This window comes from Leptodactylus fuscus, chromosome 7, assembly GCF_031893055.1.
Source record: "Leptodactylus fuscus isolate aLepFus1 chromosome 7, aLepFus1.hap2, whole genome shotgun sequence".
Classification (NCBI taxonomy): Eukaryota; Metazoa; Chordata; class Amphibia; order Anura; family Leptodactylidae; genus Leptodactylus; species Leptodactylus fuscus.
In genome coordinates, this window is record NC_134271.1 from 91097723 (window position 1) to 91123041 (window position 25319).

Below are 25319 nucleotides of genomic sequence, written 5' to 3' on the forward strand. Positions count from 1 at the left end.
ACATTTGAGTGATACAACGTTGTGCTACAATTATTTTCTGCCACTTAGCAAACCATGTATGGAGGCAGAGACTTCCTGCTAAAAAAGATTTTAATTTTACAGACAACTGAAAGGTTAATAGGGTATTTCCATCTTCCAAGTTTTACAGGAAGTCAGTAGGACATTCCATAAAAATTCTTATTGGTTGGGTCTAACCCCCCCCCCCCCCCCAATTCTCCATCGTTCTATAAATAAACCAACAACTACAGGTAGGGAATAACATACATTCGGCTCGTCACGGGTAATGCATCCTTGTCTTAATGGATAGTTAATGACGAGAGATGTGAGTGTTCAGTTTCGTTAGTGTGAATGGGTCCTTTTCATTTTCTATTTGTTTTCCTGGGACTCCTGGTAGTGAAATACATACTGTAACACTATCTGTGTTGTCTATCATTCTCTTACAATAAAGGTCACATATAACGCCATTAAATCAATATTACTATGATGACAGATGAATGACGGGAAGACACAGACCATGTCCTCTCCGCACTGCCCTGTCATAACCACGTCACTGGCTTCCATGGCAGCGATCTAAATGTGCTTCCATATTCAAGATAACCTGCACGCTTTCAATGAGAGAGAGATTATTTCAAGGGAACCTGTTAAATGAAGTCCAATCTGCCGTCATTATGCTATAGAACAGATAAGACAGAAGATGGTGTCTATTATAAAGCGGTCAGTGTGCAGAATTCAGTGCACTTTCATCTTTGTAGCTTCCCACTTCCAGAAACATTGGTGCCATTAGTTTTGGCTACTGATATCACTGTACTGTCAGGCATGCAAGCTGCAATTCCCCCTTCATACACAAGACTATGCAAGTGTTATGCCAGGGAACGGACTCCATCGGCCTGCAATGAAGCAATTAGGCGGCCCATCCAACAGTACAGGGATATTGGTAGCCAAAACTAACTGCACCATATCTCTGAAACTGAGGACCCCACTGAATTCAGCACGCTGACAGCTTTATAGCAATATATAATATTACCAGTCTTAAAGGACATGAACGGTCTGTTTTCCTCCTGCTCTGCAACAAATCGATGACAGCTTGGACTGGTTGTATGACAGGTTTCTTTAAGGGTAACAGACTGACCAAATTTTTGCAAGCTTTCTACAAAAGACTAGACAGGGGTAACCCATGCACTGGTCTTGCAGAGCTGTTTTTTCACAGATGCATTGCCAGGTGTACAGAATTCTTGCCCCCAGACACAAAAATAAAAAATGAAATCATCGATGGCACATGGAAATGCACTACGATGTACGTCATCTTTTTTTTTTTTAATCTTCTGCAAAATGGATAGTTACTGTGAAAGTAGCCTAAGCCTCTATTCAGACAACTGTGATGCAAATCGGCCACGAAAAAAGGGACATTTGTCTCATTTTACATCCATGGGGCGCACCTTTTCATTAACACCTATGAGGTGTCCATCTATTGAGTGATCTGTGAAAACAGGCAAAAATAGGGCAGTCAAATGACTTTCAATGCATGTGTGTGAGATGGCAGTTAATCACGTGACTGGTGTTTTTTTTTTTTTTTTAAATCTAACATTGTTCATGTGAATAGAGCCCTAGACACATTCCGAAATAGCAAGAATAGCCTAAAGTGCAAAGTGTCAAAAATCTAAAGAATCCTCAATGTCTAAGACAGAAGGTAGGTATATCGAGGTCTTGGCGGGAGCCTCCGATGTGAAAAACTTCAAATTCTGTCACTTGTCTGGCTACACTTTCTTCTTCCTCTGTGCTGCTGGGTTAAAATGGCTTAAACAGAAAATAAACTTTTCAAATTAAGGCTCATGTATCCGAGTACTGAATGTGCTCACATCTCTAATACACTTTATGTCAATTGGCTCCAGAAGAGTTCATCTCAGGGAACACGGCTTCAGGCTGGGGCAGCGAGTTTACCAATGTAAGTTAATACAGCATCCAACATGCATGAGGTGCGGACACTGAATGTTAACGTAATGTACAATGCAAACTATGGCCCCAAACTCTAAAACATGTTCTTAAAATAGCACTAAAGCTGAAAAAAAAAACCTTGCTCCCATTTCTGTGGTCAAACAAACACTTCAAAAAGACAAGAGACATTTATGTGGCTGCTATGGGATACAAAGCCTCAAGGAAACTATGTGCGGAAGTGGATCTCAACAAACTGGCTACAGACCCTGGACAAACAGCAACCTAGAAGAGAGTCTCGGCTGCCAAAAGTGTCAACCGCATGGTTTTCTGTGGGATTTTGAAGTGAAAGTAACTAATGTGACAAATGTTTTCAGCAGGGTCCAGTAGTCTTGTGTCTGCAATGGATTCATGTGTGTCACAGTTTATATGGAAAATAAGATGACCAGCCATAACATTTTCAATCTTAAACTTGCATGGTCTTATCTATTGCAAAATTGTCTGACCACTGTATAAGCAATGCCGCCCCTGCTACCTCGTGTCACCCCCTCTACCTCAGATTGTAAGCTCTTGCGAGCAGGGCCCTCAATCCCATTGTGTGAAGTAACTGTTCTTGTAATGTATCTTTCTGTCTATATTTGAACCCTACTAATTGTACAGCGCTGCGGAATATGTTGGCGCTATATAAATAAAATTCTTTATTATCTGACTAATTTAGGAATAGCTGCCTATAGCCAATCTGTTCACAGCTGACAGTACGCTACAAGTCTATATCATTTAGACAATCCTCTGCAAGTTAAGCTAGACAAACACTTAAGTGTGCGCCTTTGAGCTGTATGCCAATTTATTTATCTTCATGTATATTTGTAAATTTGTACTAAAGCCATAGTGACATGCAGACAAAACATTTTTCTTAGAACATGTGAGATATATACGGTACATCTCACACCGCACGCACGCACACACGCGCACACACACACACACACACACGTTTGGTATGTGTGCAGATTTATAAATATTTAGCCCTCATAGGTGACCACTGAAATGCACAACCTTTTCCAACTTAATTTTGTTTAACACATGTTGTAATTCTGGACCAATAAAAAGAAAAAAAAAAAGAAAAAAGTACTGTACTTCTATTAAAAATGTGGCTACTTTCTGCCTAAAACAACTCTCTCAAGTCCTTCCACTAGGTGTTTCCCTACTAGCTAATTTGCTGTTCACTCACTGTTTTTTTACTAACACGTAGGAATAACCTTAAGAGAGGCTATTCTTCTCCTACCTTTAGAAGTCTTCTCCGCATCGCCATTTGGTAGAAATCCTGGTTTTCTTTGGTATGCAAAGGAGTTCTCTCGCTGCACTGGGCACCCCCAGTGCTGTTTGAGTGCTGGGGACTGCCCCCAGTGCTGCGAGAGAACTCATTTGCATACCGAAGAAAACTGGAATTTCTACCAAACGGTGGCGCGGAGAAGACATCTAAAGGTAGGAGAAAAATAGCCTTCCTTAAGACTATTCCTACGTGTTAAAATTGCATTTTAATGATAGGATCCCTTTAAGAGGGGTTCACAGTAACAGTGTGTGTGTGGCACATTTCTGTTCTTTCAGTGAATGGAGAGGAAAGGGCCGATTTCTGCCCACAGCCTCTATAAGTCTGCAAGCAGCTTTCTCTGTTTCAACATTGTAAGGAGAGTTTCCTAAATACTTCTATATATTTTTGGCATTCTGTGTCATTGTCAATGGGATGTTAGAGTCACAGACACTAAGCAGATTCCTGACTATCCTCAGTTTTCTCTTTTCATATTAGTGATCTGTTTATCTGTATGATGCCCTGTATTTGCAGTCAAGTGTCCCTTGATCTCCTATATCATGTTCACTTGGGCTATGCGTTTGCTTTTTTTTTTTACAGTTACTCCTGGCAAAATTACATATAATGAAATCAGTAGCAGTATTAGTAATAATTTATATAATAATAATAATAATAATAATAATAAAAAAAAAAAAAAAATTGTTGTTGTTAAATAGAGTAGAAGGCCAGACTGCTCCTTATTCTACCGCCCCCACCCTGAGGGAGAAGAGTAAAATGTGCTGCAGCCATAATGGGAGAAAAACTGATAGGACGACATGTATGAAGTTTTATGCAGTCAAAGATCAGCCTGCACAGCAAGACTCTGCATATATTTCAACATGTCATGAAAACTTGGCGCTATATAAATAAAATGTATATGTTTCATATATTGCAATCTGTGACTAAAGTTCTGTGTACATTGAGCATATAGTGAAAATTAAAATCCATCTTGATTAAAGGGGAGAGGTTCTCAATATCATATTGTGGGGGTTGGACACCCAACACCCCCATCAATCTTCTCTTCTTAACAACTAATACACAGAGAATGGAGCAGAAACAGCACAGTTCTGTGTAGTGACCAGACCAGGTTACAGCAGATCAGCTCCTATTCAATTGAATGGTAGTTACGCTGCAATGACTCTGTGCTTCCTGCTCCATTCTCTATGTATCAACCACCTAGGTGTAAGCCCCCCAATAATTTGATATTGATGACTTTTCCTAAGAATAGGTCATCAATATTTTTTTGCCTGTAAAACCTCTTTGCAACACTTCAGCTGCAGAACAAAAAGTTCATACGGTGGAATTTCTGTGGCAAAAAAAATCAATAAAAACGCTGCCTCCCATTCATTTCAGTGAGAGTCATACCCTTCATATTGCTCTACATAAAAAAAATCAGCTAGTAAACAAAAGGTCTCCTGCCTTATCTTTGCGCTGATTTTGCCCTACTCTCCCAAATACATAATACATGGGAAAACTGCATGCGATTATGGTGTATTTTTACATGGTCGCATTGATTTTTCTTTTTTGTTAATACAGATGAAGCACCTCCAGTTAACAAGTTTAACCTATTAATTGAAAAACAACAAAATACACACCATCGAATATTAACTGCACTCTCTCTGCTCACAAATGTGGCTTAGGTCTTGTCATTTCTTACAATATATCATTCTCGAGTACAGGTGGTTTATACATACAGTATTGTATGGATAGCGAATCCTCAGATATAAAACAAGCAAGAGATTATCGTGTGCTTCAGATTACAAATGTAAGTTAGGATGCTTTCAAATTTTTTTATTTTTTTTTTAGAACTGATTCCCTGCAATGCTGGAGTCCTGGGTTCGAATCCAGCCAAGGAAAATATCTGCATGAAGTTTGTATGTTCTCACAGTGTTTGCATGGGTTCCTTCCATGTACTCCTGTTTCCTCCCACACGCCGAAGACACACTGAAGGGAATGTAGATTGTGAGCTCTATATAGGACAATGTTTACAATATCTGTAAAACGCTGTGGAATATGATGGTGCTATATAGGCAAGTAAAATAAATTCTCTTAAGCCTCATTTCACTCCCCCCCCCCCAAATGGGCTGGTATACATTGGAATACTTTTTCTTGTATATGGAACAACAGTCTGCTCTACACAGAGGCATGAAGTTTGTTTACCGTATACACTCGAGTATAAGCCGACCCGAATATAAGCCGAGACCCCTAATTTTACCACAAAAAATGGTTGGAGTTTTTGGGTGCAGTAGTTTGAGTACTGGGGAAGGGGAGGGGGTGTTTTGGTTGTCTGTCTGCCCCTTCCCTGAGCTTGAGGACTGAGTTTTTTTTCCCCCACTTGGAATTCAGCCTGGCTGACTATAGGGGATCTGCAGTGCTCCTATTAACCCCATCCTGACGGAACAGGAGCTCTGCAGATCCCCTATATTCAGTAGACTGGGCACTTTCAGACACAGGGATACCTAATGTGTATGTGCTTCACAGTAATTTTCTACTTTTATATGTATTCTAAGGAAAGGAGGGATATAGAACTTTTATTAATTTTTTTTAAAGCTTTTCTCCCCCCCCCCCCCCAACAATTTTATGGGAGATTCTATGCATTACTATTGTGGCTGGTCATAGACCCACCAAAATTTGTTGTTGTTTTTTTTTTTTGCTTGACTCGAGTATAAGTCAAGAGGGGCCTTTTCAACACAAAAACTGTGCTGAAAAACTCGGCTCGAGTATATACGGTATTTGTTTAACTTTTTTTGGGGGGGTGGGGGGGAGGGTGTTTTTTTTTTTCTTCTTCAATATTCCTTGTAGAAAAGTAAAAGATGTTGCAAGTCACAGAGGACCCTTACTGGCGGCAAGCAGAGATCTTAGATACAGCCAAGATCGGACACATTAAATATATCAGACTGTTGCAGAATGTTTCCTGAACCAATGTCTAAGCTTCAGGGAGAGAAAACAAGAACATTAATTTAGCAAAAACTGTCATAGCTGCAATGAAAAAGAGAAAAAAGGGACATGATAAAACAGATACCCAATAAACAGAACTGTCTGTCCTGAGGGTGTGAGAAGACTCAGTTCCATAAAGGGACAGAAGCAGCAAGCAGGGTTCTCCTGCAGAGCTGCAATGTTTTGAGCTTTCTTCTTGGCATTCCTTGCCTGGCATCAGCTTCTCCTGCCCTTTCCTGATTGCTAATGAGCACCGATGCCTGTATCATCATCACCCTGTGCAACAAGCAGGAGACAGGAGGTGGGGGCAGGAAAACCACCAGAGTTTATCCCAGTAAATAACACACAATACACAGTCAAACTCAATTACAGCCTTCGTCATCGTTGCCTGGAAACCATTGATGGCTGAGAGCTCTCTAACTGGAAAGGTGCTAAATGACGGCGACGCACAAACCACCACTGCTCAGGACTGGAAAAAGAAGAGCACACGACATGGGAGCCGCCGACATATATCCCCATACAGGGGTTATATAGAGCAGGCCTGTGGTAGCAGCCATTAGATTTCAGATTGAGAATGCAATATACAACTGATCTGTATGAGATGTGTTTAAGCTGGTCATAGAGGGAAGCGTAAGACCACAAAAAAACAAAAACAAAACAGAACACCGTGGCTGAAATGTATTGAAATTGGCAATGTGTAGGCTAGTTTTCATCCATTCCCCTGCTGCTGCTGTTGTGCAGGAAAGAGGATCCGACCTCTTACTATTTCTGGTGCACTTCAGGCGACTCTGTGCATCTGAAAATGTCGACAGTCAGAGACTGGCATCCATTTCTGGTATAATTCATGCCAGCTTTCGGGTGGTATAGCAAGTTCAGTATAGTTGCCCCAACCCCACTTTGCCAACTTTCATAAAAAGTGACAAGTAAGGAGCAGATTGGCAAAAGTGGCACATCTTTGGTGCAAAAAGACTAAGTGTCAAAAATACACAATATTTATGCAGGTTTACTGTTGTACAGACAGGGATGTGGAGTCAGACAGTTGGAATCAGTTTTTGATAGAATTGGGAAAAAAAAGGAGCTTTTTGGCTTCTGTCTGACCATGGATTTATGAAGGTATCTACATAGTCTTGCATAGAAGAAATATTAAAATTCCCTGAATATTGGTTATCTAAACTACATTAGCTATAAAGTGTAAAGCACATAGCAGTTAACTATTTAGGCCTCCTGCACACAACTGTAGTGGTTTTTCTGTCTGCAAATACTGATCAGTAACCCACAACAAACATGACAGTATATTATCCGCAATCACGGATCCACAAAATGACTTGTATACATCCACTACACTTGTCTGTGTGGAAATGTGGACAAATACAGGGGATGCTTTATAATGTACAGACCCATTTGATTGCTTCCAAAAATTGCATTCGTTTGCAGGGGCCCATAGCAATTTCTAGTTTCACACTTTTATTATGGTCGTATACACTTGGCCTAACATGGACATACAGCATAAGCAGCAATTTGCCAAAACTAGATTTGCAGCGATTGCAACAATTGTCAACCTAAGAAACCATTTTATTCACTGTAGATATATCCTTTTAGAAACCAGAACCTGGACTGGTGAAACTGATGTCACTTTGTTATTCCTATTAAAATTGATGAATAGAGGATGGGTCAGACAGAAGAGAAAATATGCTCCAGAAGTGGTATTTCATGGAGGGATAGAGCTGAACACTTCCCTTTAAAGGGGCTCTATCAGCAAAATCATGCTGATAGAACCCCACATCTGCGTGAATAGCCTTTAAAAAGGCTATTCAGGCACCATAAATGTTATATTAAACTCCCCCCCCCCCCCCGTTTTAAAATAATACCCTAAAAAAAGAATGTGATCTACTTACCGAACGTGCACGCTGGGCGGGCATTCAGGGTGTGTCTTCATCTTCATCCACGCCTCTTCTTCCTCCGATGTCCTCGGGTCCCGTCCTCCTCTGGCGCTCGCGAACGGACATTGATAAAAAATTTAAAAAAAATGACCCGGGCGCATGCGCAGTAGGATGCGGCTTCTACTACGGCTACTGCGCATGCGCCCAGGCCATTTTTTTTAATCAATGTCCGTTCGTGACAGGAGGAGGAGGGCGGGACCCGAGGACATCAAAGGAAGAAGAGGCGTGGATGAATAAGAAGACACACCCTGAATGCCCACCCAGCGTGCACGATGCGTAAGTAGATCATAGTCTTTATTAGGGTATTATTTTAAAAGGGGGGGGGGGGGTAGTTTAATATAACATTTACGGTGCCTGAATAGCCTTTTTAAAGGCTATTCATGCATATGTGGGGCTCTATCAGCATGATTTTGCTGATAGAGCCCCTTTAAAGGGCTTTTCAAGCTTAATGATAAATCCAGTAGGGTGTATAGGGGTTCTCTGTCAACTTAGGTTAGTCACATATTTTCTACTTTTCTCAGGCAAACCCATAACATATTCACTATAGGATCCAGAGCAGAAATCCAGAGTTGATATTCCACCATAGAGATGCATTTCCATGAATCTGCATACATGTTTACCCTATTCAATGGGACTAATATGACTGCTTTTGTGTGGAATCTGCAAGAATAAGTAGCTGCTCCCGTACAGAAAAAAAAATATGGCGTTCAGGACATCCTTATTTCCCCATCTACATAAGTGCTCTAGAGGTGAGATCCAAGTAGATAAAACATTTGCAGTAAACATTACAGATATGTAATACATATATCTTGGAGGAACACCCCTTTAAGAGGTCTAATAAAAGGAAAAATATAAAACAGATAAGCAATAAACACAAGTCATCTTCTGTCAAGATCTTAATTCTAGTCATTTCTTGGCAGCTGCTAGGACTTCCATTATAGCGCCTGCAGGGGATGTCAGTCAGCTTTTCCACAATCCTGAATGGATGATATGTAGAACTTGGTGTATTTGATATTCCCCCCATTGAAAAACACTACAGAAAACCACTCAGCAGTCCAAAATGACTGATAATAGGGAACAATACATTGCAGTCAAATGTACAGAAAATGGAGATCACAGACTAGGGAAAAATAAAGAATGATGCAACAGTCAATGAGCAGAAACCTTGTGTGTTTAATGTATGCATTCCTTGTATTTCTTGTTTTACCGCTGGCTGAAAAATGTATAGAAAAAACTGCAAGTCTGGGCTGCATTTGGTTTGTGTTAAAGAGGGGAAAACACAAGTAGAACAAGAATCTACTTGCAGCAATAAAAGACAGTGTCAGCCTCCCGCCCCTACAGTGAATGCAGCAAGTGAGGCGGCCGGCTGTCAATCATGTGCGCTCGGTATGTAGTCACATATCCATAGGCTTCAACAGGGTTCGCTCTGAGTCAAGCCTGAACATGGAAACAAAATGTGAAATATCTGCATTTTAGAGATAAAAGGGGGTGGGGAAAGCATAGCAACGCTTTTAAACTATCAGACGGAGCCGAGCAATTCATGTTCTATACATATCCAATGCCACCACAGAGCTACAAAATAGCAGCTGCCATTGAAGCCGAAACACACGATGAGGGGCACGAGATGAATGCGAGGGAATAAAATGCAAGATCAAAAATAAAAGCACCCAAAACTACCTGCACATTGTAAGACATCATAGAAGACCTGCTCAAATGGCCACTTAAGACATGGAAGTAACTGAGTTGACCAGGATGGTTAGTCATGTGGTAAAGTACAGATGGTCCTCCTAAGGAGAATACTACAACCCATAGAGCTAAAGATCTGATATTTGCCTAGTGACTTAGAACAACCAGACAATATTATCCTATTCAATTGTACCTCAATATAATCTGGGGGATTATATTAGTCTGTACTGCAGACATGTATTCAATGTAGTATGGAGAGCTGTAGAATTTACCAAAAGTTGAATATACTCTTCAAATGGCTGTATCTCTAGTTTTATACAACCTAGAAGTATGGTTCTGGTATCAGATGAAAGCTGAGATTCCAACACGTTTACCCTAGCTATAATAGAAATGAAGATATCACTAGTTAAAAATACAGTCGGGTATGTGATTTTTTTATATACAGCACAAATTGCTGCATATAAAGCTCAAGATTATTTCTCTAGGTTGTATAAAACCGGTGGTACGGCCATTTGAAAGGACCATTCCCTTTTTGGCAAATGCTACAGTTTTATATACTGGTAATACAAAGGAGTTCAGATTTTCATGGTATTAGCTCAGCTGGAGGGTTACTAGTGAGAATCGAGCCAGTTTTTATTGAAATGATGTTAGAGAGGTTATTTATATTACAAAAAATGATCACCAAACATATAGATAAAATGGGAGTTACACTTTAATGTTGATGTAGAATCGTTCATACCAATGATCGCACTATCAATCTAAAGTGTATGGCCAGCCATAACAGACATGCAAAAAGAGATCACCCATTTTTAAAGGAGGGGGGAGGATCTTAAAAGTTTGGGTATTTTTTGAACTGCAGGCAAATCTTGTGCCTAGATAAAAAAAAAAATCTTGTGCCTAGTAACAGCTGCCTTCGCATAAGTGATGGAGTGGAGCCATTAGCAGTCACGTCAACGCATTTGTAGTGAGGAAAGTTTGTAGATAAAATCTTACCGATTTCACCATAAGACATTGAGAAGAGAGGATCTCTCCATGAGGACATGTATAATATGTGTGCCTGAAAAGACCTCCGGGAAGGCGCCCACCACAGGCTGTACCATTTTAAAAATCCATTTATCATCCTTGTGAAAATCCCATCTATCAGGGTGGCACCATTTCATGGGTGCCTGACAGATCCCTGGGAGAGCAGATTACAGCCGCTATCAACAACGCAAGCGACTGATAACACAAAGGTAATGCTTGGACGCACAGTTATTGGCAGCATAGATCACCATCACATCAGAGAGGGTAGAGTCAGGTGTACAAGTGGTAAGGCAGGTTAAAGGCTCGTTCACATCTGCGCCCGGTCTACGTTCATGCAGGTTTCTGTTTCCTGCACAAAACTGAGCAGTAGACGGAAACCTGCAGGACTCTTTCATACTCATTCATTTGAATGGGTTTGAAAGATTTCCGGCCATGAGTGCTAGTGAGCGTTATGCTCACCGCTGCGAAACCTTTTTTTTTTTTTTTTTTTTTAAAAAAAAAATTGGACACAGATTTGGACATGCAGTACTCTGTGTCCGATTTTAAAAAAACGGTTTCGCGGCGGAGAGCATAAAACGGTCTGACAGCTTTCCGTCTTCTGCATGCAGAAGACGGAAAGCTGAGAACAGACTCCGGGCGCTAGTGTGAACCTAGTGTCAGCTGTTTAGATGACACAAACAGGCAGTTGAAGAAAAACTCAGTTACTTCCAGGTCATACCACAAATGTTTTATGCTAGGTTCACACTAATGCTTGGCTTTCCATTCTTCGGGTCTGCTTTGGGACATAAAACATGGAAAGCTAACCCATATAAAAAGCGGTTAAATGTGGAAACCTGCGGACCCCAAAGCCTGGTCTGCCTGGTTTTCACCTGAAAAATGCGGAGAGAAAAGTCCTGCTTGCAGAACGCTTCTTTTAGCACTTTAAGAGGGTTTGGAACAGAAACCCCGAACGTATAGCAAACGCTAGTGTGAACCTAGCCTTAGGGTTCTTGTTCAGTTTTCCTACATCTGTTGACCACTCTTAGACTTTCCTGCTACAGAATAGTGGGAATTAAGGTGCTAGTCAGAGCAGCTATACCTTGGCACAACTCCCAATATTGTCCCGTCTGATCCAATCATTTAAAGGATAACTTAAAGGGGTTATCCATAACATTTACTTCCTCCAGGGATCTACAACTATAGCCCTCTCTTACTTTAAAGAAAACTATAGCTTCAGAAAACATCTACTATAGACTGATGAAAAGAAGTGGTTGATGTACTCGGCTGAGCACTGCAACCCTACAGCTCTGTTCAGGTAGCATAGGTTTACAGGAGCACAGAAAGTTTGACTCTGTACCCCACCTTTCCAAGGAGAAGGGAGCAGAGCTTATCACAGCAGAATGCAGATGCCCCCTCATTTCAGCATTCAATAATGGTTCTAACACTCCATGCCCAGCACAACTTATGACACATATATATATTATGCACACCCAGGTTTTGATGTAGTATAACTGAAACAGAGATACTACATGTGTCATGCTCCATCCCCCGGGCCCTCCTCTAGAATTCGCAGAGTGCTACAGGATTGTCTGGAGTGTTCCTTTAATATTGAGGTACTAAGCCATACCGAATTATAAAGTGTTCTACCTGATAAACTGTAAGTGCATTACCCATTCCAAGCAGATAGTCTTATATAGTACTGTACAAATGTTTTAGGCAGGTGTGGAAAAAAAAATGCCACACACCATGAAGGCTCACAGATATGGAAGTGTTATAGTTTATTTGTGTCAATTACCAAAAAGCAAAGTGAAAGATCAAACAATAAACGTAAACACGACAACATTTGACCACCCATTGGTGAAGGAATCCTAGAAGTGGTGATACGGCCCTCACAGAGCCCTGATAGCAGCCTCCAGTCTATATGGGATCCAATGAAAAGAGAGAAGGATTTGAGCAAGTTTACATTCAGAGAAGGTCTGTGTTTAGTTCTCCAAAATGTCTAGAACAGCTTCCTTGCCGAGGTTCATCAAAACTTGTATACATGTGCACTTAAGAGAACTAAGGGTCATAAAGGTGGTCACGCTTACTATTCATGGGATTTAAAGTTTTTCTTTTGTGCATTCACTTCATTTTGGAAAAATCAAGAAAAATAAACCATTAATAAGTCTATTTCTGAAAGTATTATTACTTTACAGCATTTTCCATACCTGCCTAAAACTTTTGGACTGTACTGTAGCTATAAAACCCAAGTAATGAGACAAAAAACAAACACCAAAACAAAAACACAATGGCAGATAAAACAAAAATAAACCGACACACCCAAACTGTTATATCAGATACCCAACTGAACCTTAATGTATGGAAAATTATACTGAGCAAGAAATGCTGGGATCCCGAAACCACGAACCAGTATGACAAGTACTATACATCCGGAATGGCATTCAAAACATCTGCGACTATGTTCAGTCCATCCATTTATTTACTTAATATAGAATACCATTAATAAATAAAAAAACAAAACAAAACCAACAACCCCCCCCTCCACTAGACAGAAAGCAAAGTCAGTTACACAAGAAGCAACATGTGTAATTCTGTACTACAAGTCTCATCATACTACAGAACAGTAATGGGGGGGGGGGGGGGGGGGGGGCACAACAAAAAGGCATACAAATACCTACACATTCATCTACCTTACATGAAACTGGTCCCAGTAACAGCCAGGCAACATGATTTTAACCCCACTGGGGTAGGCTTTATGTTAGTGATATCACCATATAGGTACAGAGCTGCAGAATATGTTGCATCTATATGAAAATAACACATTCAATGTATTACACAATAAAAACACCACTTGTGCCTCCGTACATCGGGGGTGATTGCAGACTATGGTTCTAGCATTAACATACACATAGTGTGTGTGTGTGTGTATATATATATATATATATATATATATATATATATATATTTCTGAAGATAAAACTTAATGAAAGAATTTCCAACATGAATGCTCCATGAATTTCCAAATGCTTACACAGCCTGATGCTGTACACGTTACAAAATATTGAGGCCCAGGTATGGTGTTTTTTATTTAAAAAAAAAAAAAAAAAGCATTCACAAAGAAGGAGGGGCAACATCACAGATCAAAATGTTCCACCCGTCATGCGCTGGAGAATAAGGAGTCCAAATATAGAAACTACCAGGGATCATTGAAATGGCTGTGTCCTAAGCCAGAGCAATGATTTATGTTTAATTCATGTGATCAAGGTTTACACAACCAACAAATGAGAGGGGGGAATAAAACAGAGCATTAGAAGGATGGGTAGAATGTGACGTTGGCATGGAAGTCTTGTATTTGTATTTCTAGGCTAAATCCGGCTGTATAAGCAAGCCCCTACCTCCCACCACTCGAGTACCTTCCCTCAGACAGTGATTTCACATCCTTTGACATAAGCAGAGCTCAGAGAAGGCAGAGGGGGATGGGGAGAAAAGACAGGAGAAAGCAGTAAAAGGCATCTACAGTATATATCAATCAATATATATAAATATTAGAGCCAGTGGCGATCTGATTATCTCCCCACCCGGGAGCTGAAGGGTTAAGCTGCACAGCACTTCCTGCTTCTCTTAGCCAGCATTCACAATAGCTATTTATTAATGAAGCCTTCACTATTGTATATGGGGGAGGAAGGAAAATGCAACTCACCACGGATATAGAGCAGTGCTGCTGGCTGGAAGGGGCCATTGGAATTCGCTGCGTCTACTACCATCCTGCTTGCAGGTTCGTTACATGTCAGCATCAAAGAAAACCCTCCAGAGGGGGAAAGAAAAGGCAGCGTACTCCTTAAGGCTGGGATCCAGTCTCCATTTTAGTTAGAAAAAAAAAGAAAAAAAAAAAAAAAGAGAAAGGAAGCAGGCAGGTCTGCAGCTGGAGGGAACAGGGCTGGAGCAGTGATGTCAGCAAACAGGAGGTGCCCGATTGGCTGGCCCTAGCAACTGAAAATGACACTAAAAACTACAAATAGAAAAGCAGATCTGATTGGTTGTCACAGTACATTAGGGATTGCTCAGGGTTAGGCTCAGCCTCCATTCAAATGTAACTTTTTTTTTTTTCCTTTAATCCATGACAGTGGGGAAGTAGAGGTCAGAGGTGCCGGAGACTTAACAGGAACACAACAACAAACCCCAAGAGAGGGGAAAGCAATATAAGGAAGCCCCCTCTGCCCAAGCTTGTTTGTAACATACTATAGTTTAATGTTACCAAGAAGAGGGAAAGGAAGGGGTTAAAGGGACTGGAAGACAACTAGGAACTCCTATAACAAAGAAAAGCAGAAGAATGTACGCGGAAGCTAGGCATGTCCAGTACTTTGCAACTATGTACTACAAAGTATCAAATGTGAGAAAACAAGCAGACAGTAAAGAACTACGACCTACTAACATTCATTCACATTACAGGCAGTTACAAGTTTCTAAATAAAAATCATGCAGGGGTTTCTTCTTCTTCTTATTGTTTATTTATATAGCACCATGAATTCCATGGTGCTTTATGAATATCCATTTCTGGAAAAGCTGGGTTTTACAAGCATAACTGCACATATTACAAGCGTTGAAGATTGATCTCTGAATAAGGGTGGGTTTAATTGTTGCTTTTTTTTTTTTTTTTTTTTTTTTTTACAGAAGTTTTTGTGGAGAAATGCAAGGTTTACACCCAGCCTAATTACTATCACTCACTTAGGAAAGCTGTGTGACAATTCCTACCAGGAAATGGGTAGATTTGCACTGCATTCCTTTTAGTGCTTTGGAGCTCCGATAGAGTCCCACTCCATGTACAAATATTATATGGTGGTAAAATGGCAGCCTCTGCTGGTATGAAGGGCACCTTTCCTACTAGAGGGGGTATGAAACTTCTGAGATTGACCACGCAATATGTTAGGCAGTTTTAGGCAGCTTTGGTCATGCATGCACAGTAGTCACAGGGGACTCAAAGGCTCCCGATCTCATGATCACAGGGAGTCTCAGAAACTTACTCCCTATCCTGTGGTAACATAGCATCATCATGTTCCGCAGCGCTTTACACACATTGTCAGTCGCTGGCCCATATCTTTTTATTGAAGTTTTTAGCTAAGCTAGGAAAGGATTCAATCGGAATGGGGAAACAGACAGAAATGACTTAAGTATTTCACTTCTGCTCGATTCATTTCTGGATTTGACTAAAAAAAAATTGCATAAAAAAAAAACTATGCGTCTATTTCAGATACAAACGGGCCACGTGAACAATGTACAGTGCAAAATGTATGCTGTAATATAGGGCTCTCATTCACACTGCTCAGATGAGGGGCTTGTGCAGCTGTTGGACCCTTCCCTATTAAGATTTCAGCTCCTGCTTCAAACAGTCCCCTCTGGACAATCAAATATATACGTCAGAGGAACGCGCCACTGATACAATAAGCTAAGACTAGCACAGGGCCTGAGGAGGCAGAGCACGGCACAGAGATTCAGGCATTGAGGCAAAAGTTTTCTCTTTTTTGTGGCAAGATTATAGAAAATGGTAACTTTCATCAATTTGTTTTATTCATTTATTTTATTATGGTTTACATTTCACTCTGAATAACCGGTTTTAGATTATATAAGAAAAGATAAGACAATCCCTCTAATAGTCCCACCATGGGGAAATTCAGTGTGTTACAGTAGCCTAGATAATACAGTAATAATACAAAAGCTCCATGGCAGAGGCATTACAGTGACAGTCAGTGGCGTAAATAGGAATGGCGGAGCCCCGTGGCGAACTTTTGACATAGCCCCCAACCGACACCGACGTCGAAGACCTCGACCGACCCCCTCCTCCGCACTCTATTATGTCCCTTAGTAAGCCCTGCACACAGTATTATGTCCCATAGTGGCCCCTGCACACAGTATTATGTCCCTTACTGGCTCCTGCACACAGTATTATCCCCCATAGTGTCCCCTGCACACACTATTATCCCCCATAGTGGCCCCTGCACACAGTATTATCCCCCATAGTGGCCCCTGCACACAGTATTATCCCCCATAGTGGCCCCTGCACATAGTATTATCCCCCATAGTGGCCCCTGCACACAGTATTATCCCCCATAGTGGCCCCTGCACACAGTATTATACCCCATAGTGTCCCCTGCACACAGTATTATACCCCATAGTGTCCCCTGCACACACTATTATCCCCCATAGTGGCCCCTGCACACAGTATTATGTCCCTCACTGGCCCCTGCACACAGTATTATCCTCCATAGTGGCCCCTACACACAGTATTATGTCCCTCACTGGCCCCTGCACACAGTATTATCCCCCATAGTGGCCCCTGCACACAGTATTATCCCCCATAGTGGCCCCTGCACACAGTATTATCCCCCATAGTGGCCCCTGCACACAGTATTATCCCCCATAGTGGCCCCTGCACACAGTATTATACCCCATAGTGTCCCCTGCACACACTATTATCCCCCATAGTGGCCCCTGCACACAGTATTATGTCCCTCACTGGCCCCTGCACACAGTATTATCCTCCATAGTGGCCCCTGCACACAGTATTATGTCCCTCACTGGCCCCTGCACACAGTATTATCCCCCATAGTGGCCCCTGCACACAGTATTATCCCCCATAGTGGCCCCTGCACACAGTATTATCCCCCATAGTGGCCCCTGCACACAGTATTATCCCCCATAGTGGCCCCTGCACACAGTATTATACCCCATAGTGTCCCCTGCACACACTATTATCCCCCATAGTGGCCCCTGCACACAGTATTATGTCCCTCACTGGCCCCTGCACACAGTATTATCCCCCATAGTGGCCCCTGCACACAGTATTATGTCCCTCACTGGCCCCTGCACACAGTATTATCCCCCATAGTGGCCCCTGCACACAGTATTATCCCCCATAGTGACCCCTGCACACAGTATTATCCCCCATAGTGGCCCCTGCACACAGTATTATACCCCATAGTGGACACTCATAAACAATTATTATACTCTGGGGTCTTTTCAGACCCCAGAGTATAATAATCGGAGACCCGGGGGAATAAAAACATAAAAAAATTACTGTTTCTTACCTGTCTCCGGCTCCTACGCAGTCTTCTCCGCTGGCGTCCTTATGAAATGACATCAGACGTCACATGACCCGGGACGCAGGCGGGGTTCATGTGAAGTCAGAAAGGAGGCCTGGCAGGATCGTGGAGAGGTAAGTAACACTGTTTGTTATGTTCCCTTACCTCTCCCGATCCGCCGATCATGGACCCCTTTATAGTCATCGAGGTTCCTAAGGATCTATTATCCCTCATAGATGGTTTCATCTTTATTGGTAATCTGTTCTTATGGTGCAATGACGGACCAAAAGAACAGATTTAACCATGCAGATGTCAAGGCAACGTAATGCATTCACACAATGTAACGTGCAGTGTGATCTGGCACGTATACGGCGTGTCAGAGTTTGAGCGCCGTAAAAGCTCCCATTCATTTCAATGGGAGTTAGGAATGTATACGCCGGATTATTTTGCGGCGCAAAATCACGGCCGCAAAATAACGCGTCGTATACGATCCTAACTCCCATTGAAATGAATGGGAGCTTTTACGGAGCGCAAACTCTGACACGCCGTATACGTGCCAGATCATGCTGCACATTACATCGTGTGAATGCACCCACAAGACATATTGCGTATGTCTTGTACTTAGAAAGCTCACTTTGACTCCCTAAGGTTCCATATTACATTCGTGTAGGTACGATGTGTACTACTGGATGGAGTCTACATATACCACTTAAAGGGAGAAATACATCCACAAAATGTACAGCAGCTGATGCAATATGCCATTTTTTCCCCCTGCCTCTTTGGACTCCTTTGTTTTAGACATGTCAATGTGAGTGAGCTTTCAATTTATCAAAAGCCAGAATAGATTTTATACTTTGAAAAATTCTACAACTTTCTAATAAAAATGAGGAATAGTTACATGTTCCATGTTCTGTGTCTGGAGACCTTTCCTCACATGCACCTCTGACCACGCGCCATCTGCGTAAGCCAATGATTTTTCTCTAAAATATGAGGAGAATGACAAGAACTGAAGCCATTTCATTGTGCATCATTATTTCACAAGTGTATCCGAGTAGATCACCAGCTCAGCCAGCTGACATCACTGCAATGACTAAAGCCTGAAATGAATCACATCTCACACAACCTGGAAAGACAAGGGCCAGCAGAAGTCACACAAGATGCGGACGCACTCACCCTAGTCCCTAAAACACTGTGCATATGCAGACCACACTAGTACCTGAATACCACAATAACTGGCTAGCTTATTTTTGGCCGAAGAAACCCCCTCCAGGCCCCTCCCACTCTGGTATTTTCACAGTAAGAGGCAAACAAGGTGCAGAACATGTGATGCAGCGAATCTCTGCCGCAAGAACAGGCCGTGCACTAAAACCGTGACAAATTAACATTCACCTACAACAATTTTTTTTTTTAAACTCCCTATATGTGTGAAGTCATCCTGAGCTGGTGAGACACAGGCAGTAATTACAGCAGATCAGGCCTTAGTCACACAAGCATATTCCAACTATGAAGCGCTGCCCATGTGTAGGCTGCACGTCCCGACCAACTATGGCTATGTGAATGGAACACACAGCATAAGAATAAAGCTGTGAATTCAGTACAGTATCTCTATGGCTATTAGAGAGCTTATGACAGTTCAGTGCTTGGGAGCCCCCACATCATAACTCACTAGTGTATAGGCCGGTCTATGTGCAGTCTGTTTCTCAGACCTTAAAAACAAAATAAAAATACAGTTGTGGCCCCTAACCACCAAACTCACCAATGTCTGACCCTCAGACATACACCCACGACTGTGAATTTCAAGGACCCACATACCTCAGATAAGAACTTGAACATGCGAGACCCCCCCCCCCCCACCCCATGGACATCTATATGCAGCTATTATCAAGAAAGGGTCAGTCTGCTGTATGGTAAGAGAAACAATTCACTAATATGATCATCAATGAGTATTACTTGCATTTTCTTACTCATTGTGTCTCTCACCCTTTACCACCTGAATTAGGTATGTAGTATTACTTCTAGTCTGTTTTTATACACACGCCTAGTCATACACAGAATATAAGGTGTTGTATGTTTCTGTCTTCCAGATCAGTGAGACCTCTTAGGTCCTACATCTACCACTACACGTATACAATGTGAGCATTTCCTTTGGTCAGTATTCACTTTGGTCCACTATACTTCAGATCTAATATCTGAACATAACCTTTCGCCTTTTACTTGTCATGCATCCCCATAGGATAAGAATGTCGATAGAAAGCACCACGCTTTGATCATGTAACCTGAATTCTATGAGATCTATGTATGTGTACTTCATCAAGAAGTACACATGATCCCCTTGATGATTGTGCCTGTGAATAGATGGCGTAATTTTGTACTTATGATACGCACATGTGGCCGGTTTATATATTTTTAACTTGACAATTAATACTTATATGTATTTGTACACTTAATGATGGAATTCACACTGATATTTTGTATTCAGAGAACCTGCGTGTTCTTTTATTCACTTTATTTATCTGTTTGTAGAGTCTGAGGAAGGCCATTTGGCCGAAACATTACTGAATCCTATTAATATTATAAATGTGAAAGTTTGTGAGTTTGGATGTTTGTGGGTTTGTGTGTTTGGATGTTTGTTCCTCAATCACGCAAAACCCGCTCGACCGATTTGGCTGAAAGTTTCCACAAACATAGTTAATACACCCGATTGCGCAATAGGCTACTTTTCGTCACAACAGCGCACATACGTTTGTGCCAGGACCCCCACAAAACCCAAACTCACACCACCATCTCTGCAATCTCACACACTTTGGACCATAGCAAGCCACAAAATTCATATTGCCCTCTACAGCCTCGCCCCTAACCCCACACAATCACATATACATACACTTTACCACTTTGCCCCTCCCCTTAACTATACTCCAGGAGGCTCTCTTTAACGCTCCGGAGCAGCCATGTTTGCCGACCCCCACCGCTCTGACAATCCGCAACACCGCCCACCCATGTCAATACCCCTAGGAAGTCTAATAAATGCAAAAAAAAAAAAGTTTTAAAAAAAAGTAAAAAACATATAAAAACAAATAAAAAGGATTAAAAATTCAAATCACCCCCCTTTCCCTAGAACACATATAAAAGTAGTTAAAAACTGTGAAACACATACATGTTACGTATCCCCGCGTCCGAAATCGCCCGCTCTACAAAGCTATATAAATATTTTTCCTGTTCGGTAAAAGCCGTAGCGGGAAAAATGGTCAAAAGTGCCAAACCGCCGTTTTTTCACTCTTTTGATTCTGATAAAAATTTGAATAAAAAGTGATCAAAGCAATAACATTTCCCTAAAATTGTAGAACTAAAAAGTACACCCGACCCCGCAAAAAAAGACGCCGTATACATCCCCGTACACGGACGTATAAAAAAGTTACGGCTGTCGGAATATGACGACTTTTCAAAAAAAAATGTTTTAACACAGTTTTGGATTTTTTTAAGGGCTCAAAATGTAAATAAAACCATATAAATTTGGTATCCCCAGCATCGTAACCAAACACAGAATACAGGGGACATGTCATTTTGGTTGCACAGTGAACGCCGTAAAACCAAAGTCCCTAAGAAAGTCGCAGAAATGCATTTTTTTGTCAAATCCACCCCATTCAGAATTTTTTCCCTGCTTCCCAGTACATTATATAGAATAATTAATGGTGGCATCATGAAGAAAAATTTGTCCCAAGAAAATTTAAGACCTCATATGGCTCTGGGAGCAGAGAAATAAAAAAGTTATGGGGTTTAGAAGGAGGGGAGTCAAAAATGAAAAACCAAAATCAAAAAATGCCATCGATGGGAAAGGGTTAACTTCAAATACTTCTGTCCCAAAGTCACTATGTAAAGTTTCTCACAACACCGTATAGCAGCTGAAATACAAAATAACTTCAACACAAAAGTCTCACGTATTCTCAGAATTACAGCAAAAACAAGATACAAAGTTACATTTCATATCCCATACCTTATACACAGTACGAAAACCTTACCCGCGCCTGTATATACCCACTTCTACAATCACTGCAGATGAAGTCGCGGGTACCAGCTAGTAACTAATAAAACTATCCTTGCAAACGACTTCATCTCCAGTGGGATCTGTATTACATGCAGCATGCACATGTACTCTTCTATTTACTGTGCACTAAACCTTTGTGTCAGAAGGTAACACGGGGATAAGGTTATTTTTGGAGGATAATTCAGGGTCTGTCTTTTCATATAAAGAAGACAGTGCCGTGAAAGCATCAAGTAGGCAGTGGCTGAAAACTATGTTCAGTTTCCATAAGACAATAGAAATAACGCATGTCATGTTTCCTCCCTCGCTGGGTCCACTTCCTACAATTGACTAGCAAGGTTATCAAGGGGACTGAACTGGTCTGCACCTGTGTCTCATCTCCACAGTAGAATACATAGGGTAGAGGCAGCCATATTTTTTTTTTTTTTTTTTTTTTTTTTTAGACAATTCTTTCTATTTATTTATTTTTAGTTAAAGTCAAGTTAGCTTCTTTATAGTGAGCCTGTCACCACTCCTGACAAGTATATTTTAGTAAATACTTTTAAAGGGGGTTTCCAGGCAGATTCCCCCCCCCCCCATAAAGGTGTGTTAGTGCTAGTGATGGGTTAATAAGTACACCCATATACAGTACTTTAACAGTGTGGAGAGTGATTTCTGGGTGTCTCTGGTTGCTGCTGGCATTCTCTCACTTTGTTTACATGGTGTAAGCTTCCTGCTGTGCTATACTAGTTCCCTCTCACTCAGCGCCCAACCCCAACCCCCCACTCAGTTATAAAACCCTCCATCTCACTAAGCCTAGCGATCCCGCTCAATACTAGCCCCTTTCACCCTCCCCCGTCTCCCTGGATAATCTATTCCGCCCACTACTGATAGATAGGGAGGAGCTGTCCTCGGACACAGGAAGGTTTGGTAGGTATTGATGGGGATAGGGGAGGGAGAAGAATGATGGTGACGTTCTGTTTCGGAAGCAGTGAAATGGAACGTCACCGGATTATTAGAAAGTGGTTCTGGAGGGAACACATGACTGCTCCAGGGATATGGGTAATTATAGATTTTTTTTATTTATTTTTCAATTGAAGTAAATTAGAAGTTGGGTGGGGGGAGGGAGTTTAGTTTAGGGGTTCATTATCAGTTTATCCTGGACAACTCCTTTAATGCTTACAACCTAAGGGTGCATGCACACTACGTAACGCCGGGCGTGTATGAGAGCCGTACACGCCGGCGTTACAGCAAGGCTGCCGAACACTTCCCATTCACTTCAATGGGAGCGCTCGTAAACGCCGCTGTTACGAGCGCTCCCATTGAAGTGAATGGGAAGTGTTCGGCAGCCCTGCTGTAACGCCGGCGTGTACGGCTCTCATACACGCCCGGCGTTACGTAGTGTGCATGCACCCTAAGAAGAAAATCTTTTCTTATAGCTATGTATTGTACAGTTCCAGGGCTATGGAGTCTGTAGGACAAACCACCAACTCACACTCCTCCACTTTTCCAGACTAATAGACAGCCATGGTCAGTCAGAAGCAGTAAGGCTCCTTTCAGTCATTAAAACGCCAGTGGTGTAATTCCAAGGAAGGTAAATTTGTAACTAAGAAATTATACAATCTGAAAAACTATATATTATAATTAGACAGAAAAAAAATATGTTTGGAGCCGGAGTTGGAAACTTTTCTGACTACACCCAAAAATGGTGCCAACTGACTACACAGCCCTGGTCATTCCTGTAAAAATTTATAACAAAACCCCCCAAAACAAACATTGACAATAGAAGTCGTAGCAACTAGTTGTCAAACGGATATGTCCCTAAACAATAAGGATTGTATAGTAACAGTGCGTAGAGACACCCCAACTGTTAGCATCCAGCTCTCAAGTTATTATCAAAGGTATGCCTAGAAGTGGACAGTAGGCGAAATGGTGGCATTTTGACACGTACAAATAAACAGATATGTTCAGCGTCATTAATCTGGCCAAAAGATCAATTTTCACTTTAAAGGGATCCTATCAATCAGATGACATTTTTTGTGCCTAACACGTAGGAATAGCCTTGAGAAAGGCTATTCTTCTCCTACCTTTAGATGTCCGCCCCGCCATTCCATAGAAATCCCGGTATTCGACGGTATGCAAATGAATTCTCTCGCAACACTGGGGGCGGGCCCCAGAGTTCAAACAGCACTGGGGGCGTCCCAAATGGTGCCAGAGAACTCTCCAGCGCCACTTCCATCTTCTTCCGGCAGAGGCAGTGAAACTTGTAGGCCCCGGCCCTGGGCAAAGCCTACTGCACATGCCCGCAGCCACAAGAAAAATAGCCACTTACACAGTAAGTAAGCGCCATTTTATTGTGTCCTGTGGGCATGTGCAATCGGCTCTGCCCGAGGCCTACAAGTTTCACCACCTCCGCCGGAAGAAGACGCGGGAAGACGACGTTCCTGAACAAGATGGAGGCGGCGCTGGAGTGTTCTCTCGCAGCATTGGGGATGCCCCCAGTGCTGTGAGAGAACTCTTTTGCATACCGGCGAAAACCGGGATTTCTACAGAATGGCGGCGTGGAGAAGACATCTAAAGGTAGGAGACGAATAGCCTTTCTTAAGGTTATTCTGATGTGTTAGGCACAAAAAAAGCCATCCCATTAAGTTTCCCATATAGCAAGTAAACTCTGGTGAAATCTATGGAATTTACAGACAATAATATACACTCACCGGCCACTTTATTAGGTACACCTGTCCAACTGCTCGTTAACACTTAATTTCTAATCAGCCAATCACATGGCGGCAACTCAGTGCATTTAGGCATGTAGACATGGTCAAGACAATCTCCTGCAGTTCAAACCGAGCATCAGTATGGGGAAGAAAGGTGATTTGAGTGCCTTTGAACGTGGCATGGTTGTTGGTGCCAGAAGGGCTGGTCTGAGTATTTCAGAAACTGCTGATCTACTGGGATTTTCACGCACAACCATCTCTAGGGTTTACAGAGAATGGTCCGAAAAAGAAAAAACATCCAGTGAGCGGCAGTTCTGTGGGCGGAAATGCGTTGTTGATGCCAGAGGTCAGAGGAGAATGGCCAGACTGGTTCGAGCTGATAGAAAGGCAACAGTGACTCAAATAGCCACCCGTTACAACCAAGGTAGCCAGAAGAGCATCTCTGAACGCACAGTACGTCGAACTTTGAGGCAGATGGGCTACAGCAGCAGAAGACCACACCGGGTGCCACTCCTTTCAGCTAAGAACAGGAAACTGAGGCTACAATTTGCACAAGCTCATCGAAATTGGACAATTGAAGATTGGAAAAACGTTGCCTGGTCTGATGAGTCTCGATTTCTGCTGCGACATTCGGATGGTAGGGTCAGAATTTGGCGTCAACAACATGAAAGC

At 41.9% G+C, this 25319-nt stretch overlaps 1 protein-coding gene across 2 annotated transcripts in view; it reads right to left on the reverse strand.

Annotated features, from left to right (window-relative positions):
- Positions 1-25319, reverse strand: part of PPP2R5C (protein phosphatase 2 regulatory subunit B'gamma) — an 85481-nt gene that overhangs the window by 25235 nt on the left and 34927 nt on the right. Inside the window, exon 1 of one of the 2 annotated variants that reach the window (XM_075282534.1) lies at positions 14540-14734. The exons of the other annotated variant lie outside the window; for it this stretch is intronic. Within the exon in view, the coding sequence (XP_075138635.1) occupies positions 14540-14633 (94 nt within the window). The 5' untranslated portion in view covers positions 14634-14734. Of the gene's footprint in view, positions 1-14539; positions 14735-25319 lie in introns of those variants that run through there. 2 annotated transcript variants of the gene reach the window in all.